Raw genomic sequence first — 20,469 nt, forward strand, 5'->3', positions numbered from 1 at the left:
TCTTACATATTATTATCCAAGACTGCTAAATAGATTAGTAAAACCATATATATGAAGGAATAGATATGAAATATATTTCTCTAAAAATAAGCTATGTTAAAATTGAGGGATAAATGTCTCAGGTGGTGCAAGGTGCAGTGGCTTGTTGCTGAAACTCACTTCACAGATTGAGCTGCTTGAGGGTAAGAAAAGATAAATAGAAACATTTTTCATGATGGAGAAGCAGAGCCCTTAATTAATATGAAACAAAGGACGGCCTTGTGGTGAAAACAGGATTTTAAGAATGGACTGTACATCTGTCTCCTACCTCAACCGCAGATGAGCTCCCTGACCTTTTATCTGTGTTCTTTGTATTACCACTGATTCCTGCAGCTGTAGGCTTTGAAAGTCCTGCTTAGGAAAACAGAGATGAATAAGACGTGGTATTTTCCATTTGGATTTTTATGGAACAGTAGGTAATTCCACTTTTTCAGGATGTCAGAGAAGCAATTCTAGGTTCGTGTTTGTTTTCTGTGCATTTGTAGATAGTTTACTTGCAGTTCTAGTATTTGTGCTGTTCTGCTTGATTGCTTGGGAAATCTTCTGAATCGATGCATAAATGGCTTGCTGCAGGAGAGTTAACAGTGGAAATCACCATACTGCTTTTGTTCTCTTGTTAAGAAGCTAAGCTTACTATTAAAGGCCTTGGAGAATTCAAATTAATAGGAAATTATCTCCAGTGTTACTTTAACAGGTTTGCAATTCTTGGCTTCAGTACACAGTAATTTTTGCAAGCAAAAAGAATTCTAAAATCAAAATTAACTAAAGAACATGGAAATGTACAGTGACTTCAGATAAAAACAGATTATGCTGAACTGCTGAATTTTCCATGGCTACAGTGCTAACTAGCAAGACATGCAGACCTGTTTTATTCTACCAAGGTTTAAGGAGAAAATAGCAGCAACTGATTTGGCAGAGAAACAACTAATGAATGTATTCGGGAAGAAAACGTGCATTTTTGCTATGGTTAACTGTTTAATCAATGTTTTTATTAAAATGAATAATATTGTAAAGATTAAATTGCTGTACCTTTGCCCACAGCTCCTGATAGACTCTTTTTCTCAGTCCTCTCTCTCTGGCTTAAGTTCCTGCTTTTATGCATTTCTTCAGCTCATTTATGAAGAGTTTCCAAGTAGTCTTGGAAGGGATTTTAGGGATCACTAGTACAGTCTTCTTTAGAGAGGCAGGATATATGGTTGGATGGATCTACTGTAACAGCTATTTGTCTAACCTGTTAATCCCTTGTAAGGCAGATTTCTCAGCTTTATTGGTTAGGTATATTATGTCAGTTTGTTGTTATTGCTACTTAGATTTTTTTTCTTTTCCTGATCTGTAACCTAAATCTTCCTCCAAACTCAGCTAATTTCTTATGGTGTTTCTGGTAATGTGGGGAAACATCCATCCATCATTGCTCATAACAGCTTTTTACATTCTGAAAAGAGATGTCATGTCTCCTGTTAAGCTGATCTTTTTTAAGACTGAAGACTCTGGTTTCAACAGTGTTCCCTAGTGCATGTTGCTTATCACTTACTGCTCTTGTTAGCCTCCCCTCAGTTCTTTTCCAGCTGCTGCTCTTTTGCAATCCTTATAGGGATTATACTCTGGTTTAGACTATAACAGTACATAAACAACATGAGTCCTCTGTGAGGTTTTACACAGTGAACCTCCTGTTTATACAGCCTAGATTTGACTTCTGGTCTGCTGTAACCCTGCGTCTTTTACTGTTATCTTACTGTTTACTAATTATTCCCATTTTCATGTTATGTAAATTACATTTCTGTCAAAAGCGTATGTTGGTGGGTTCTTTTCTCTCGTGCTCATCCCTTCAGTTGATATCTTTAAAAAATATTTCTTCATTTTGAGATCATTTAAAATACCATAAAAGCCATGTGCTCAGAATTCTACGCCTTGGTATCACTGGCTGATTTTTGTTTGCTTTTAACAGATAAATTACTCGTTTTCTTGCTTTATTATGGTAAAGAAAATATCTGGTTGAACTGGAACAGGACAAACCCAGGTGAATTTATTTGACACACTTTTCAAAGTCTTATACCAAACTCCTGATAATTACCTTTCATACATTTTCTCCATGATTCCCTGTACAGTATAATTCTTTATTTTTCTAATTTGAAAGGTGAATCTTCTCTTTTATTCCTATGGTGAGATGCTCTGCTTTATCATGTGTTCTGCCAGAAATCAGTTACATAATACTATTCTATGATTTTATTTTTGAGAGAAATACAAAAAACTTGCAGTGAGGATCCTACCTGTTCTGGGTGTTTACAAATTACTTAAAATCTTTTTCTAGCTCCCTCTCCCTGAGCATTCAGATCTATAGTTTGGAAAGTTGTCCCCCCCTGCCCTTTGAAGGTAATTCTTTGGATTGCCCTTTTTAGTCCTGTTGATCTCTCCTGTTCTCTTGAGTACTCAACAAAAAAAAAATACTGACTGACTAGGACAGCCCCCTTAAGTATTTTAGCGTGAAATTCAGTTGATCTTGACGCTCTCAGGACATTTTCTTATGTGTAGTGATGTCCATTATGATTTTTTCTTTTGTTCTTATCCCTTGTAAATATGTCCAGATATATAACATCAAGGAAAAAAGGTTGAAGAAAGCATAGAAAACCTGAGCTTTCTGTGTTTGGTTTGCTTTTCTTAACCTATGATGGACTTTTATTTTCCAGTTCTCTTTTATTTTCCATTTTTTTAATGTTTTCACAAATGACTTGGATGTAGGGAGCAGAAGGTGTTTTGAGTAAGTTTGCAGATGATACTATATTGGGAGGAGCTGTTGACTCCATTGAGGATGGAGAGGCCTTGCAGAGAGATCATGACAAATTAGAGTGCTGTGCAATCACCAACAATATGAAGTTTAACAAGAGCAAGTGCTGGATTCTGCACCTGGGAAGGGGCAACCCCGGCTGCACGTACAGACTGGGGGACAAGATGCTGGAGATCAGCCCCACAGAAAGGCATCTGGGGATTTTGCTTGATGGCAAATTGAATATGAGCCAGCAGTGTGCCCTGGCAGCCAGGAGGGCCAACTGTACCCTGGGGTGCATCAAGCACAGCACTGCCAGCCAGCTGGTAGAGGGAAGGGACTGTCCGCTCTGCTCTGAGCTGGTGCGGCCTCACTGCCAGTACTGTGTGCAGTTCTGGGTGCCACGATATTACAAGGACATAAAACTATTAGAGAGTGTCCAAAGGAGGGTTACAAAAATGATGAAGGGTCTGGAGGGCAAGACATATGAGGAGCAGCTGAGGTTCCTTGGTTTGTCCAGCCCAGAGCAGAGCAGGCCGAGGGGAGGCCTCATGGCGGCCTGCAGCTCCCTCACGAGGGGAGCGGAGGGGCAGGTGCTGAGCTCTGCTCTCTGGGGACAGCGACAGGACCCGAGGGAACAGCATGGAGCTGGGACAGGGGAGGGTCAGGCTGGATGTTAGGGAAAGGTTCTGCACCTAGAGAGCGGTCGGGCACTGGGACAGGCTCCCCAGGGCAGTGGGCACAGCACTGAGCCTGCTGGAGTTCAAGAAGTGTTTGGACAATGCTCTCAGACACATGGTCTGATTTTGGGGTGGTCCTGTGTGGAGCCAGGAGTTGGACTTTGATCCTTGTGTGTCCCTTCCGACTTGGGGTATTTTATGATTCTATTTTAATCATTCTGACATAAAATATCTTCTGTCATTTCCTTTTGTCACTTGTAAGCTATAAGTGATTATACATCTTTGCCTTTCTGTTGTTCTAGTTGCATCTTGAAAAATTGCTTTGTGGTTATTCTTTTGCTGGTCTTTAGGGATGAAGTAATTTTCAGTCTGTCATCCTATCTTTACAATTGAAGAGTTTGACATAATACTGTAAAACCATTAAAACATGCATGTAGGATGTAGCACATGATGACAGACACTGAGAGGTATTTCTTGTACAATGAAAAAAAAAATCTACATCTATTCAACTGGAAGACAGTATTTAAATCATGCATCAATACTTGTTTATCTCCATATCATACAGAAATCAGATGGCAACTACAACCCGTGAAGTATTTACATACATATTTTGTGGCAACAACTACTTTTAGGTTTCCAAAGTATATATATTCAGTACATGTCTGACCTTAAATCTGTTATTTAATGTACAATGTTAAAGAACTTCTAGAACAATAAGACCTTCTGACAATAAATGTTGGCTGCATTATCGTGATGTGAATTATTCCTTCAGGAACTAATTAAGGTTTAATAAGATAAAAATGAATTACAAGGTAGCCTAATGATCGCTGGAGTGGGGTAAACTTGGGAAACCAGTATGTTTGTCTTGCATATGACCTATTGGTTCTTTTTCCTTTTGTATGCTGTTACTGAGCTTATATCCAAAGGTAGCTTCTATATTATGGAAAGACATAATTAGTCAGGAAGGACCAAAATCATTTAAGGGTCCATGTGGCATATAGAAGAATATAGTGGGGATTTAATCATGGTGAAGCATCATTAGATGGTCAGTTCACATATGCATAGATTTAGGAAGTTCTGCTTTAAAAAGCACGTAGGTCAAGTTAGAAAAATGTAGTCTGAAGTTACAGACTTTTCTGTCCTTATTTCTTACTGCAGCATAGCTTATTAAATTTTATTTGAGGATTTGGGAAGCTGGCAAAAGGGAAAGGAAAAGTGTTTTGGGTTTCTTACATGTAATGGTTTTTTCCAAATATTTCAGGGTTATGAATTGTTTCCTGTGAATGCTAAGGAAGCATTTGATACTGCTGCTATTGAGTGTTCTTACTTTTTGGTTTTGATTTGTTTTACTCTTTTCTCATCATGAAAATGAGAAGTAAATTGAAGTAGCCAAAGCTGTTTTGACATTCTGTGGAAAGTATATGTGTGTATCAACTTTGGATGGGTTAAAATAGCTGTTTTAGTTTTAAAAATCAGAATTGGCATGGCATGGCATAATTCTGTAAGGGCTTCGGTGGCAATTAACATTGAACTGGTTGGAAGCTACCATTATTTTTCCCTGTAACAGTCGCTTTTGTCAGAGAGAGAAAACAAACATTTACTAGTTCTCATATCTCCTGATTTTTTCTTGCCTATTTTTTCGTGATTTCATTCAGGTTTGTAACAGTACAAGTTGCTCTCTGAGAAAGTAAAACTCCACGTTGTCCCCAGAGGTGATTTCTGTTACCGCAGTGGCCTGGAGCTCTTCTCTCCTGATGTAGGATGGTGGTGCAAAAATATCTACTTTGGACTTTACTGTTGGAAGACAATCTAGGGAGAGTGTTTCAGCCTGTTTGCCAAGAGCAAAAGGCTTTTAATGGAATGGTGTGGGCAGAGAGAGCTGTCTTTGCCAACAGCGTGTTTGTTTGGAAGCTGCTATTTTCGTCCTGTTTAGCTTCTGAACCTTTTGTAATGGCAGAAAGAGGAAGCGAACAGTGAAATCACTTTAATAACATATTTCCTGGTTCAAGTGACTTATCTGTGAGGCCTAGACAGAGGAGATGTCATTTCCTGGATTGCTTATCTTTGGTTTGAGTGTTCTGTTTTACTGTGTAGTCTTTTGACCCAACCTAACTGTAGTGCAATTTTAGGGTTAAGTAATGTAAACAAGGCCTTTTAATGAAAATGTAAAGCTTTAGTGAAACACTTTTTAACTAAATGCTAACGTGCAAGACACAAGTCTTTATAAAGTACATGTTGATAAGAATTTGCAATCCCTTAACTTAAAATTATGTTTAAGAGCATAGAATCCTGTCTTTGAAAGATGCTAATAAGGTTTGTTCACAGGGATAAAAACAAATTGACACACTGTTTGTCATGATGCTGATACTAATCACCTCTCTGATGCCAACTGCATCGTTATATCCACAAGAGCTAGGAGACTTCCAAATAGTTACCAGGCAGTTGTGCTCTTCTCAAATTTCTGTTTGTTAAAAGCTACTTGTGAAAATTGTTACCAGCGGTCCATGAAAAGGAGACAGAGCTAATCAAAAATTATCTGCAAATATGGTTCAGTTTTTTTATATCCCTGCACCGCCTTCCTCCCACCCCAAAAAAATAAAACAAACAAACAAAAACTTTTGGAATTGGAATGACGAAGGAAAAAAGGTGATATCTAAAATAATTAAGTACAGCTCAGTTTAAATTGGAAGTTATGGTTCTTTTGGACCTTGTAATCCAGCTTCACTAAAACGTCTTTTGGAGTTGCTAACTTTATTATTTTACCTTTGTGAATAAGATATAAATAGAGCACATTAACAATGTTTTACTTGGGCAACCTCTAAAATACCTTTGCCTAAAAAGCATTAAAATAGCAATTGAGCTCCCCTCTTTTCTCCCCCCAAAATATGAAGAATAGAAATGTGCCACATTGATTTGTGTTGACACATCCTGAAGATGTGTTTTACATCTTCTCCCTTAAAATGCACAGGCAGTTGTTAGTGATAGTTTCAGTAACAAAGAAGGAAGAATGGCAAATAAGTGATAAATAAGGTATTAGACTATGAAGAAAGAAATAGTGTAAGTATTTGTCATTAGAGTTAGGTGTTGTTAGAGCTAGACTACCAGCTCATTGGAATTGGGACTTCATTGTGCTAGGTGAAATTTTAAAAGATGGCCCATCTCTTCTCCGTCATATCATCCAGTATGGTCCTTTTCTACATGTTGCAAGGTAAAGATGTGTATTTCTGCTGACATGCTCTGCTTTGTCTGGTAGAATAAGTTATCCTTTTTTGGAAGGCAGTACTTGCTAAATAAAGAGTTTGGAATGACATATTCTATTATGTTGTTTTGCAGGAAGTCGTCTGTGCTCAGAATACTTTCAGGTGGTTATGTCCAGGTCATCGAACAACTCCTGTACAATTCATGCAGGGACTAATTCATGAGCATTTAACAGCTTTGTTACTTTGTTTTAGATTTATTGTATCTTTCATAAAAAATTAATCAAATTTAAGAATAGGTACTATGTCTTCTATCCCTCTGAAAGACAGGTACGATGTCCTAGTGCATCTCTCCTTTCTCCTTAATGGGTTTTGCAGTAACAGTTACGATCGAGACTTAAGTAATGGCTATAAGTATTGTTCTTAAAGTAATTAACGATTGATACTGTGTATTATTCATCGACTTCCCTTTGGGCTTACTAACGCTTTTATGTTTGCTTTAATAAAGAAGTTCTAAAAAGTTATGTCTAAAAGAAAAATAAAAAAAGGTCTAAAAAGTGAAGCCTGTGCCTGGGGTTATTCCTCCCCTGGTGCATTTCCCCTTGATGTTCTTGCTGTGCAGTTGAGGTCCATTTGGATAGCAGCCCAACCCTCTGGTGTGTCAGCCGCGTGCCCTAGTTTATTTTTGTTTGTTTGCAGGGTGCAGCAAGTCATTAATAAAGATGTTAAACATTGCCGGCCCCAGTATCGAGCCCTGGGGTGTACCACTAGTGACTGGCCTTCAACTGGGCTTTCTGCCCCTGATCAAAGTCTTCCAGGCCCAGTCTTTCGGCCAGTCTTCAATCCTCTCACCTCCCACTTGTGTAACCCATGCTTTGTCAGCTTGTTTATGAGCATGCAGTGGAAGACAGTGCCAAAAATCTTACAGAATTGAGGTAAACAACATCAACGGTTTTCCCCTTATCCACAAACTAGTTGTTTCATTGCAGAAGGCTATCAGCTTGGTAAAGCGTGATTGCTCCTTCATAAATCCATGCTGACTATTACCGATCACTTTGCCGTTCATGTGTTTGGAAATGGTTTTCAGGAGCATTTTCTCCATCCCCTTCCCTCACCTCCAGGTCAGCCTTGGGTTTCCTGACACTGTCCCTGCACGATGGGACATCAGCTCCGTCCTCCTGGGTCACCTGCCCTCGCTTCTTTTCATGTCTGAGTGCAGCTCTTTCTTCATCCAGGCAGGCCTCCTGCTTCCTTTGCTTGATTTCCTACTTGTTGGGATGACCTTTCAAGAGTTTTTGCCTTTGATGAAGTTTTATGCTTCATGCAATGTTGTAATGCGTCTGTGAGTCTGATGTTTTATGATTACGTCAAATACAATGATTGTAGTCCAGTTAGGAACCCCACAGATGATCCTAATGAGATGCTAATTATGTTTTCACACCAATTAAAGAGGAAAGGCAAGCTTGTAGTCTCTGACCTTTAGTCATCTGTATAGGAAATCACACAAATACATCTGTAATTCCTTCAACCACTCCTGTTTTCCATAAACGGTCTCGTGGCTGCTAGCGATGTTTCCCAAGACACTTTCATTTGCTAGGAGGCAAAGCAAACAAGATAAAATATAAAAACAGTGCAATTGAATCTCTCAGCTTTGAAAATGTGCTTAATCATTAATGTTTTTATGCGGTGAAACTGAGAAGTGACATCTCTACAGATGAGTCTTGTTTGTATATATACATATTTAGCATAGGCTGGCATTTGGTGGGTATCTAATAATCTTGGGCCCTGCCTTTCAGTCTATACAGGTAGATATATTATTAGAATAACAATAATAATTTTAGTGAATTTGCAACAGAAACAGTCCCTTACCAGGCATATTTAAAAGTAATTGTGTGGATTGTTAGCTATAGGCTCGTTTATGTGTATCGGGTGTTAAGAAGGCTGTGCAGTTCTGTTGGTTGCTTATTAATAAACATGATGTGGTCTCTGGCTAAAAGCTCTGTGCCCTGCCGAGGTTCAAAAACCTTAAGAAGCAATCTCTGGGTTTTATTCTTAGAGCAGTGAACAAAACTCAGTTAAGGCAAAACACTGGAGATGCTGAGTATGAATGCAGTCTCTGGCTCCTAATGTCTGAAACTAATTTTTAGTTTTATTTGTCCTTGTGTTACTGGAAAAGGCTGGGTATTTTGGAGAATAATCTGTAAAGTTCTTCTAGGCTGCTGAAAGGTGGAATTGAGTTTAAGCCTTGGAGCAGGCATTTAAAAGACTATTTTTAGGTCAGATTTTGGTGATGTTGTTCTTTGCTGTTCTGAGAGGTCTCGGTTGTGGAGATGGCAGCGTTGATAGTTGATGAAAGCATTGATTAGCAGAATGGTTCACAGGCTTCTGCTTTTTTTTTGACTCACCTTAAAATTAAGCGGCATGTTTTGTGAGCTTGAATTATGTGGTGAACCGTCATGCCTTCCTTCCAGGAGCAAAAATATGCTGTCAGATTTTGAACAGCCAGAATGAGAAGGTAGAGAGAATGTGATCAAAATAATAACGTGGGTAATTAAATCTGTCTTTAAGCATTAAGATTGCTTACTGGTTAAGATTAAAACTACTACTTCAGTTTAAGTCCCAGTGTCGCTAATTAGTGGTAGTGTATCTGCACTGTTTCTAGACCAGCCTGGAACCTGTCATTGTGTTTTGTGTACTGCTTTGGGGTGAGAGGTGTATAAGCATACTTGAGAGCTTGTTTTATTTTCCTACTAGGAATATAATGCATGTTTAAATAACATACAACCAGTCTCAGTGTATTATCTCTTAAGAAAAGTGGTGTAGTAATTATTCCTTTAGTACTCGGTTAACGTATTTTTATTTCTTTTTAGGATGGCTTGAATTCTTTGGTCCTTGATCTGGATTACCCAGCGCTGAGGAAGAACAAGAATATTGATAATTTCCTAAATAGATGTAAGTTGCAAGTGGCCTTTTAAAATTGTTGTGATTGTAGTTGTAGGAGCTGAGTGGTCAGAAATGCATTGCTGATTTTTTTTTTTTTTTACTAATTATCGTACCTCTGACTTTATTAAGAAAGATGTTAAAGAAGGCTTTGAAGGACCACTTGTTATGGAGATGTTTCATTTTAGGGAGTTGTTATATTGATGAAAATGTATTGGAAAATACTGACTGTAGAGTGTAATTTTTAAAACTACAGTTAGAAAAATCCTTCTATGTTAAATATTTATTTTGAGTATGTGCTGTGAAGTAATTTGCAAAACATATTCCAGTTATTATGAAGTAAGAATTATGCAAAATGTAAACACTGTATATAAAGTCTTATTTAACCTAGCAAAGACATCTTCTGTTGATTTTAAAACTTAATTTTTGTACCTTAAAATCTATGGGTGCATTTTTGGACCTTTGTGTAAATGTTTGATTTTGCACAAATTAATTGTTGACAGGATTTTAGTGTTTATTGAGCATGTGAAAATCTAAGACTGTTACAGTAAGAGTTAACTTTATTTTGACTTTAACTTAAGAGTAACTGTACTTTATCTTCTTAAAATGTTTTTCATCTATGTACATATATACATAAACAAAATATTGTACAAATAGTGGATTATTTGCTTTAAAATATAAGTTGCAGTGAGTAAGACTTTTTGGGATAACTCTTTGTTGTTTAAACTAAAAAAAATTTGCATGTGTCAAGGTTACTGTGAATGCAGTCTATCAGCCACTCCTCTTTTGATTCATTTCCAGTAAGAATTATGAGTCTGCTCTCCATTGCTCTAGGACTTCTTTGAATTTCCATTCATGCCTCTCAAATAAGTGGTTGCTGGTGTAGTCCTTTGTAGTGAGTTCTTATGTTTGGAGTTCAGTGCTTCTCTGTGAAGTTTTGCAGAGCTCCATAGCTTGAATACAGAATAAATAAGAAACAGCAGGTTAGAAGTGGAGGCATACCTTGGGATTTTTCTTAGTCCTAAGTTAAAATGAATGCAAGTAGATATTTTTAAAAGAAAAGGTCAGGAATAGGATTTTAAGTAATTTTGTTACCTGCAACTGTGTATTATAAGTGTGATGTGAGAGGAAAAGACCTATTTGCAGAAAATATGAAAGTGATTTAAATGACAGTAACTTTTATGAGCTGTTCAGATCTGCATGTACATTGGAATACTATTTTTGCAGTAAGACAAAACTAGAAACATTTTCTACGAGGACCAGTATTCATGAGGCATTCAAAATAGAAGCTATGGGAAAACAACGAAACCTTGGAAAATGTATGTGCTTTTTTTTTTTTTCTTCAGCCCCTGGATATTCTTGCTGTCTGTTCCCTTTTCTGAAGACTGCTGTTCCTTCTTCTACCCCAGCTTCTCTCCCGTTGCTGTGTTAAATATTACTAAGCATCTGATGTGGCAGCCGTGCTACCAGCAGTGGCAGAAACACAATCATCTTCTTTGGTTCACAGTTTTATTACTGCCCTTGTTTTTTAAGTCAGCTGTCAGTTTTCGGTTGAAACAGACGAATAACAGATAAAGAGACCTCAGATATGTTTTTAAAAATCTGTCACTTACAGATAGACAAGTCTTTAAATTCACAGTAGTTAATTAAGTGTTTTCACTTTATCCTTATCTGTTGTACTTTGGGGAGCGAGGGAGAGAACAAACCAAAAATGTGTAAGAGGTGACTATTTTGGTTCACACATTGTGAAGTCATTCATCTCTTTGAAGAATTTACCAATGTAACTTGTGTTTCAGTACTGCCTGGGAGAGAATGAAAAGTAGGGCTGCATATCTTCTGTGATTTACAGCTTTTGAAAAAAAAGTGTTTTGAAGTGAGAATTTTGTAGACCTTTGAAGCTGGTAATGCATTGGCATTGCAACTGAAAGAATCAGAAACCTGCGATTTGTTTCAGTCTTGTCCAATTCAGGTGTGTGTGGTTTGTTTGAACCAGGCTGGGGAACTGATCAGAATAAATGCAGATGGTGGGTTGGTAGTTTTGTTGGTTTATTTTTGTTAGAACAAGTCAGGCAAAATAAAAAAAGATCGGTTTCAGATTTTCATATCACTTCTCCACTATTTGTACCAGCATAAAAGGATCTGATCAGGTACAGGAAAAAAAAAAGAAAATCAGATTCTTACTGTCCTTGCCATTTTATGCAGTTTAAAGTTGAACCAATATCTATGTCTTTTTGGAAACCATTGTAAGTATCAGTTGAAGGGAAGAGTATACCCATGCTTGCTGAAGCCTCTTGCTATTGTGGTGTTGGAAGAGGAGTTGGGAGTAGTATTAATTTATGGAAGAGTAAGTTCTTGTCTTAGGTTAGGGAACAACGAGTTCTTGTCTCTTCTCATTTTTGTCAGCATCTGAAGAGCTGTAGCAAATGCCTGGATGAGCTTTATTGTCAAAAGGTTCTGACAGACCTCTGGTGAGTGGTCTGTTTGGGGAATCTGGAGCCTGCATCCCTCTTCCAGGCAGAAAGGCGGCCCGAGGCAGCTGCAGAGAGGTGTCATGGCCATTTTGTGAGTTAAGCACTCTATAATTCAAAGTAGAGCAAGTGTTCTTATCTACGTTACATGAATCTTTAAAAATTGTGCAAAATGGTGCAATAATCATGACAATTTTAGTCAATTTAATCAATTCTTTCACTATAATACTTTGAGAAGGGCATTTTTTTACCATAGTCCCAGGGATTTGATTACACCCTAATTCAAATTTACTGCAAGTCATTAGTAGCAGGTTTAATGTTTTGTAGATGGCTTATTTTAATATGAAAAGTTTCCATCTCAGATGAGACATTAATTGATATTCAGCTCAACGCATAGTTTCAAGCTGAAATTCAAGTGTTAGCTCATTTCACAGAGTTAAAATTTATTAATTGCGTGTACTGTAGGAGTTTGGTATATTCTGCTTCTGTTAACACTTTGCAGAAGAAGCCTCTTCATGTGTCTAATATGCAAGAAACTTTTTTATCACCTGATTTCCCTTATGAATTGGGTTCATGTAGCAAAGATTTTGAAGCAGGGTGGCTGCAGGGGCGGTCTCTGTGAGCAGAGCCCAGCAGCTGTCCCATGTCAGATCAGAGCCAGCTCCAAAAGGGACCTTACTGCTGGCCACAGCTGAGCCAGTGGGCGATGCTGGGTGGGCCTCTGGGAGAGCAGACTGAAAGACTAAGGAAGGGGTAAAGAAAAAAAAAAAAGGAAAAAAACACACAAAATACAACCTGCTGCACAATAGCAGCTGGGAGAGAGGAGTGAGAACATGTAAGAGAAGCAGCCCTGCAGCCCCCAAGGTCAGTGCAGCAGGAGGGCAGGAGGTGCTCCAGGCACGCAGCAGCAGTTCCCCTGCGGCCCGTGGAGAGGCCCCTGGTGGAGCAGGCTGTCCCCCTGCAGCCCATGGGTCCCACATGGAGCAGATCTCCACGCTGCAGCCCGTGGAGGAGCCCCCGGTGGAGCAGGTGGATGTGGCCTGGGGGAGGCTGCAGCCCATGGAGAGCCCCCGCAGGAGCAGGCCCCGGGCCGGAGCTGCAGCCCGTGGAGAGGAGCCCACGCAGGAGCAGGGGGTCCGGGGGGAGCTGCCGCCCGTGGGGGACCCGTGCTGGAGCAGTTTGCTCCTGGGGGATGGACCCCGTGGTACGGAGCCATGTGGGAGCAGTTCTTGAAGAGCTGCTGCCTGTGGGCAGCCCCCGCAGGCTCAGTTTGGGAAGGACGGCATCCCGTGGGAGGGACCCCACGTGGAGCAGGGGCAGAGAGTGACCGTGGAGGAGCGATGGAGACAAAGCATCAGGGACTGACCGCAGCCCCCATTCCCTGTTCCCCTGTGCTGCTTGGGGGGAGGAGGTGGAAGAGAGTGGATGGGGGAAGGTGGTTTTAGTGTGCTTTTTGGTTTCTCACTGTTCTAGTCTGAAAGTGGTAGGCAATAAATTATATTAATCTCCCAGTGCCGAGTCTGTTTTGTCCATGACTAATTGTTGAGTGATCCCCCTGTCCTTATCTCAACCCTTGAGCCCTTTCCATCCTATTTTCTCCCCCTTTCCCTTTGAGGAGGGGGAGTGAGAGAGCGGTTGTGGTGGAGTTCAGCTGCGCAGATGGGTAAAAGCCACCATGCCTTATTATTCTGTTTTCTTGCCATTTTTTCCAAAACATGGAACCAAAGTAGAGCATGTATTTATCACATGGGGCACTCCTTTTCAGTTTTCTAAGTTGCTTTAGTCTACTGTTAGGATTCTGTTTAAACTGCTTTTTTTGTCTTTTTTTTTTCTGAGTATTCATGGGACAGGAAAGCATAACGTAATATCTAATTCCAAAAACAATGAGAGGAATTTCATAGTCCTCTGAGAACAAAAATTAGTTTGCTAATTTTAGAGAAGAAGCTTGAGTTTTCCAGGATGGTCTTGGTGTAATAAATCTTTCCTTTTCTTTTCCTTGCCTGTCATCTAGGCTATGACAACAGATTGAGTAAATTCTTCCAAGTCTCTTTTTTCTGCCATCTGAGATTTGCTAAGTGTTGAATCATGTCTTGGTGGCTTGTGCCTTTTTCAGGTTGTCTTCCACACACGTACTACCATAGCCTGTTAACTGCCTTAACTTCTGGGAGAAGGAAAATTAAATAATTAAGCGACAATTTTATGCACAAAATATATTTAATTGTTGATAATCTATTGTCAAGAATAGAAGGGAATGAAGAATGGTTTTCAGGGAAGACCAAGCTGCATAGGGAATGGTTCCATCAACAGGCCTGGTACAATCCAGAAGCCTTAACTCCATAAACTGATCAACAACTTCCTATGCATTATCCAGCACCACTCAAAGATTGGAACCCCCTATTGTTACAATGATTTGCTGATGTTTTGGAGGATGGTGAACTTCCAAGGTGTAATGGCAATGAACTACTGTAGAAGAAGCTTCTGCTGCAGGCATGTCACTTGTGCGTGAGCTAAAGGCTTGAAGAGACTTCCTGGCAAGTTGCTGTTACCATATTCGTCTCCAAGCAATTGTTAACTAAGCAATTATGGTTACTTTGAGTTGTATTTATTAAGATGAACTTCTTGCAAAATTAACATTTCTAATTCCTTCGCTTACATTTTGTTATGTCACTTGAAGGTGCTATACAGTTATCAACAGAAATTCATTATCTCTTATGGCATTAATGCCTGTCGTGATTCTAATTCTGTGTTACGTACTTCCTGTCCGTGACACAGGTGAAGTGTTGCATGCCAAGAGAAATCTTAGAAATTTAGATTTTATGTTGAGTTAATGAGTTAATTTCCTCTTTTGTTTTCTCTTGGCTTCTTTAAGGCTGCTACTTGCCAGGTCATTGCAGCCACCAGAGCAGGTTTGGCTTCATTTTCATTTTTAATGCTGTCATTCTATTAAGCGTAGTGATGGGGAGGTATCAAATAATCAACTTTTTCTAAGAGGAGCATGAATTAGGCCCACAAAATTTAAGACAGGATGTCTTGCATGTATTAACAAATAGCATCATAGAATGGTTTAGGTTGGAAGGGACCTTTAAATATCAGCTAATCCAGTGTCCTTCCTTGGGCAGGGGGACATCTGTCACTACTTTCAGGTTGTCACTACTAAAATCAGGTCCAACCTGATTTTGAACACTTGCTATGACGGGGCTTTCACAACTCTGTGGGCTATACATTCCAGTATCTCACCACCCTCATCATAACAAGTTTGTTCCTTATATTCAACCTAAATCTACCCTCTTTTAGTTTAAAACCCTTATCTCTTGTGCTGTCACTAAGGGCCCTGGTAAAAAGTCTTTCTTTGTCTTTCTTATAAGCCCCTTTTATGTATTAAATGGCTGCACTAAGGTCTGTCTCCCTGGAGCCTTCTCTTCTCCAGGCTAAATAATCCCAAATCTCTCAGCCTGTTTTCATGGGAGAAATGTTCCAGCACTTTGATCATTTTTGTGGCCCTCCTCTGGGCTGTGAAATATATGTCATTGTTATTAAATGGAAAATTAAAAATTTTTCCATTTGGGTATGTGCAGGCTTACTTTCATTAGGTCAGGGATGACTCGTCTGTGAGTCAGAGGAAAGCTACTTTCTCTTTCTGTATATTCTATTCATTTTATCTGTGGAAAACAAAATGTGTGTCTTACTTTTCTGTGGAGGAGATGTTAGCCTGTCTGAAGTTGAGTCCTAGTTTTTGCTCCTTCCACAAGTTGCCCAGCAGCTTGTGTTCCCCAAACATCTTTACTTAATGCATACCTGCCTCAGTATTTCTGTTGTGCTTTTTGTTTGGTTTTGGGAGGGTGTGAGATTGCAGCACTTCCTGGCTGTACTTCAGCTTCACTTCTGGCTAGACTTTTGCCCACAGCAGCAACTTTTGACTTAACTATACTTCATAGCAGCACTCAGTGGTTTATTCTTACAGATCAGACATAGTCAAATTTCACTCCATTGCATTCTTCTTCCTCTATTCCTTGTATATGCACACCCCAGAACTGCCTGATACACGTTCTTTTTAACTTCCAAGAAAATAACCTGGATATGAAACTTTTTTTTTTTTTAAAGGAAGGAAAGCTTGCCTCGCCAGCCTCGCCGCCCGCAGTTTTATACTTCTAGTTAGGTATTTATTCCATTTTCACCAGCACTTGTAACCTTCAGCTACATTCTTGCTGCCAGCTGTCAGTGACTGATCCAAACACTCTGCCCTTTCAGAAAGTGAAGCTTCGTTTGTTTAAAGGTTATAGTGCCATTTTCAAGTAGTAAATCAGAAGGTGTCATTAAACACTCTTGCTGTCTAGCATTCCTTGTCCTTCCTATTTTAATGAAGAAACCTGAAACATAGGTGATGATATTTTCACATTTTAGGAATTTTAACTCAAATGTCAGAATGCCATCATATTCTGGGACTGGGCAGTCCATCTAGTGTCTACATTTTAAGTTGATATTTTTCTTCTGCTGGACTTCCTGTTTTTGCAAATTGGTGTGTAAGATATAATCTCTGGTATCTATGCATACAAACTGAGCCGCATGAAACCTTCTGAAATGTTTTTCTGTAGTAAAAGGATAGTGTTGGAAAGGTCTCCTGCACCTTGAGTTAGGTCGTGTTATGTGATACATGAACCAAATCATATGATTCAGCATGCTGCAGATATGACATTGCTTCAGGGTTTCTCTGAGCTTGCCTTCTTGCAGCCTGTGTTTTGCTTCAAGTTAGTTCCATGCTTCGATTATCTATTCCCTATCCGTTAAACTTTATCAGAAAACAGAAACTCCATCTCATCTATATAACACCCACAACATCTGTCTCCGTAGATTTTTTTTCAAAGATCATTAAATCTTGGTAGAGTTAGTAGTATTATTCCATCTTCAACACTTCACAGGGATGATAAAACTGGTAATTCCTCAGCAGGTACCTCATTTGATTACACACAAAATATACACAATATATATATTTATAGATATAAAAATACATATGCCATAATATATATATAATGTATTAACTGCAATGCTAATTGTGTAAAGAGTTTCACTGGAACTGTATTAAAATTGTTCATAATGTTTCTATTATATTTTGAACGCATATTTTGAAGTATTCCTGTGATTTTCTGACCAGTAATGGAGCTATGTAGATCTACAACTTACTGTTACATGTTTAAATCCGTGCCATCTCATCTCACACACCTCAAAACATTTGAAACATCTCAGAAACATTAGAAAATAAAATTCATGTGATTCCTCTCCCTTGTGAAATGTAACATTTCGGGCTCAAACAAGTCAGAGAATAGCACATTCTCTCTGACGTGAAATCTGCTTATACTCCTTCTCTATTGCTGCTTCCTGTAAATTTGCATTGGTCCTCCCTGTCTTGTGCCAAAGCTTCTGATTTGCATTTGAATAAGTGCAGTTCCTTCTCAGACTGCAAAATTAGTTCACAGCATGAACAAAATAATACATTTTGCATGGGAGAACCACTGTTGCTGTTATGTGCTTGCTGCCTAAGCTTTCATGATTTGCTCTAGAAAATGGTCTCTGCATTCCCTCAGCTTCTTTTCCTGTTCACACTCCGGATTCTTTCACAAGTCTTATTGGTACACCAAATTTTGTGTTCCACAGTGCTAGTAGCAGTGAAAGCCAGGAGAATCACAGGATTGTAGAATGGTGCAGTTTGGAAAGAACCTTTGGAGATCAGCTGGTCCAACTCTCTGCTCAAAGGCAAAGCAGTTTTGACATAAATCAGGTTATTGAGTGCCTTGTGCAGTTAAATTTTTAAAATTTCCAAAGATGGAGAATCTGCAGTTCCCCTGGACAATCTGTACTGTCCCACTTTCTTTATGGGGATTCTTTTCCTACTCTGTGGGATTTCTGATGTGCCAACTCATCTGTTGCCTCTTGTCTTTTCAGTCTGCACCTCTGAGAAGAGCTGGGCTCTACAACCTTCAGCTTCTGTTTAGGCCAGCCATTTGGATTTCCCAAGCTGAACATCTCCAGCTCTTTCAACTTCTCAGTGTACCTTGTGTGGTCCAACCCTTCAAGCATCTTGGTGGTCTTCCACTAGGCTAGGGAGTGTTTAATTAATTAATTTATTTTTTTTATTGCACTGAGAAGACCAAATCTAGATACATCCTTCCAGATGTGGTCTCAGAAGTAACAACTAGGGGAAGAATCACTTCCCTCAGCCTACTGGCTATGCATTTACCAGAACAGCCTGGTAGTGTCCAGTCGATGCAGAGGCTTAATGCTTGTTCGTGTTCATTCATCCTGTTGTCCACTAGGGCTCTTGGGTCCCCTTTCTCAAGCTACGTTCTGGCTGGTGGGGCTACACCTCGACTACTGTGTTCCGCTTTGGGCCCCTCACTACAAGAAGGACATCGAGGCCCTGGAGCATGTCCAGAGAAGGGCTATGAAGCTGGTGAAGGGCCTGGAGCACAAGTCCTGTGAGGAGCGGCTGAGGGAACTGGGCTTGTTTAGTCAGGGAAAGAGGAGGCTCAGGGGAGACCTTATTGCTCTCTGCAGCTACCTGAAAGGAAGGTGTGGGGAGCTGGGGGTCAGCCTCATCTCATAAGTAACTAGTGATAGGACTAGAGGGAACAGCCTCAAGTCAAGTCAGGGGAGGTTTAGGTTAGAAATTAGGACACATTTCTTCTCAGAAAGAGTGGTTAAGCATTGGAACGGGTTGCCCAGGGAAGTAGTGGGGTCACCGTCTCTGGGGGTGTTTAAGGAAAGGCTGGACGTGGTGCCTAGGGACATGGTTTGGTGGGTGACCTTGGTAGTGGGATGGTTGGACCAGATGATCTTGAAGGTCTTTTCCAACCTTGGTGGTTCTATGATTCTCTTAAGAGCAGCCCTGCCCTCCAGTGTGCTCCCTGCCATTTTATCAGTGAACCTGCAACGAGGAGACCGATATTATCTTCTGGGCCATTAATAAAAACACTAAACATTATGGGGCAGTATCAATCCCTAACTCATCTTGTTTGGAATTGGCAACCAGTTGGACAGGTGAACCTCTGACCACTGCTTCAGCAAGTTTTCCACTCGCCATGTAATTTCTCTGTGCAGTTCGTGTCCTCCCAGCTTGACTACAAAGATGCACTGAGATGCTGTGTTGAAAGCCATGCTACAGTCAAGGAAAGGACACGTACACTGTTCTTCCTTTGTATTCCATCTTACCACGGAAGGTAATTAAGTCCTTAACTCTGATTTCCTCTACAGTGGCTGCCCGACATTCTGCTATTAGCTTCAGGGAGCTGGGAGGCCTGTGAACAGAGCTTGCCAGTAAAGCCTGAGCCAAAAAAGGCACAGAGTACCTTGATCTTCTCCATGTCCTTTGCCACTGAAGCCCTACGCCACTGAGAGCAGTGGGCCCACATTCGCATCATTCTTTCATTTATTGATAGTTTTACTGCTTTATAAAAGCTCGTTGCCCTTCATAAGCCTGGTTAGTTTCAGCACCAGCTGAGCTTGACTTTCCCAATTCCATCCTTGTGTGCCTGGGATATTGCTGCTGGGTATGGGGTAGCCCAGCTCAGCTTCCGTGTTCCAAACCTTTGCTTTTTGTGCTTGAGTTGAGGCAGAGGTTACCCATTCAGCTAGTGTGGCTTTCTGCCATGCCTGCTTGATTTCTAGCTAACTAGAACAGACTGTTCTTGTGCTATGAACACGTCATCTTCAAAGATCAACCCACTCCTCTGCCCTCCACAGTAGCTTCCCACAGGATCCTGCCTGTAAATCCCCTGAACAAGCTGTAGTCTGTTCTCCTGAAGTCCAGGGTCTGCTGTTTGCCCTCCTCAGTTTTCTCCGGATCTTAAATTTCACCAACTCACACTCGCTTCAGCCAAGGCTGCCATTAACTTTGTCATCCCTGGTCAGTTCTTTCTGGTTTGTGAATAACAGATCAGAGTGCCTCCCTAACTGGGCTTGTTAGTCACTGGGGTTAAAAGAAATGCTCTCGATGGTCAGGAATGTCATAGATTGCTTGTAGCCTGCCAGGTTGCCCTTCAGGAATATGTAGGAATGGTTAAACTATTTACCAGGTATTTGTTATCATTAACTTCCCGCTGACAATGCCGTCTTTAATGTCATACTGAATTAACTGCATCTCTGATCCTTTTTTTCCCCCGTTAAGTCTGAAGTCCCTTTTAATTCCTTCCTTGGGATCGAATTCCACAATCTTTGACTGTGAACAGGGATCTCACAATATACACCTTTACTCCTCTCTGGATGTAAGCATCCACAGCTCTTCATACAACCTCATGTTATTTCCTGGCAGAGGTCTTGCTCGAGCCAGCCCTTTTTGCACATTTCTGCTCTTCCTATAAGTATGTGTGAGGGCAACATCAAGATTTGGCACA

The 20,469-nt window shown here is 40.1% G+C and overlaps 1 protein-coding gene across 3 annotated transcripts in view; it reads left to right on the top strand.

Annotated features, from left to right (window-relative positions):
* The window catches only part of ROCK2 (Rho associated coiled-coil containing protein kinase 2), a 103,357-nt gene that overhangs the window by 33,232 nt on the left and 49,656 nt on the right, over positions 1–20,469 (top strand). For 2 of the 3 annotated variants that reach the window (XM_040553491.1, XM_040553494.1), the window contains exon 2: positions 9,548–9,629. In XM_040553491.1, coding sequence (XP_040409425.1) covers positions 9,548–9,629 — 82 coding nt within the window. Of the gene's footprint in view, positions 1–9,547; positions 9,630–10,844; positions 10,937–20,469 lie in introns of those variants that run through there. The other variant, XM_040553492.1, reaches the window with a different exon arrangement.

Source organism: Cygnus olor, chromosome 3 (assembly GCF_009769625.2).
Source record: "Cygnus olor isolate bCygOlo1 chromosome 3, bCygOlo1.pri.v2, whole genome shotgun sequence".
Classification (NCBI taxonomy): Eukaryota; Metazoa; Chordata; class Aves; order Anseriformes; family Anatidae; genus Cygnus; species Cygnus olor.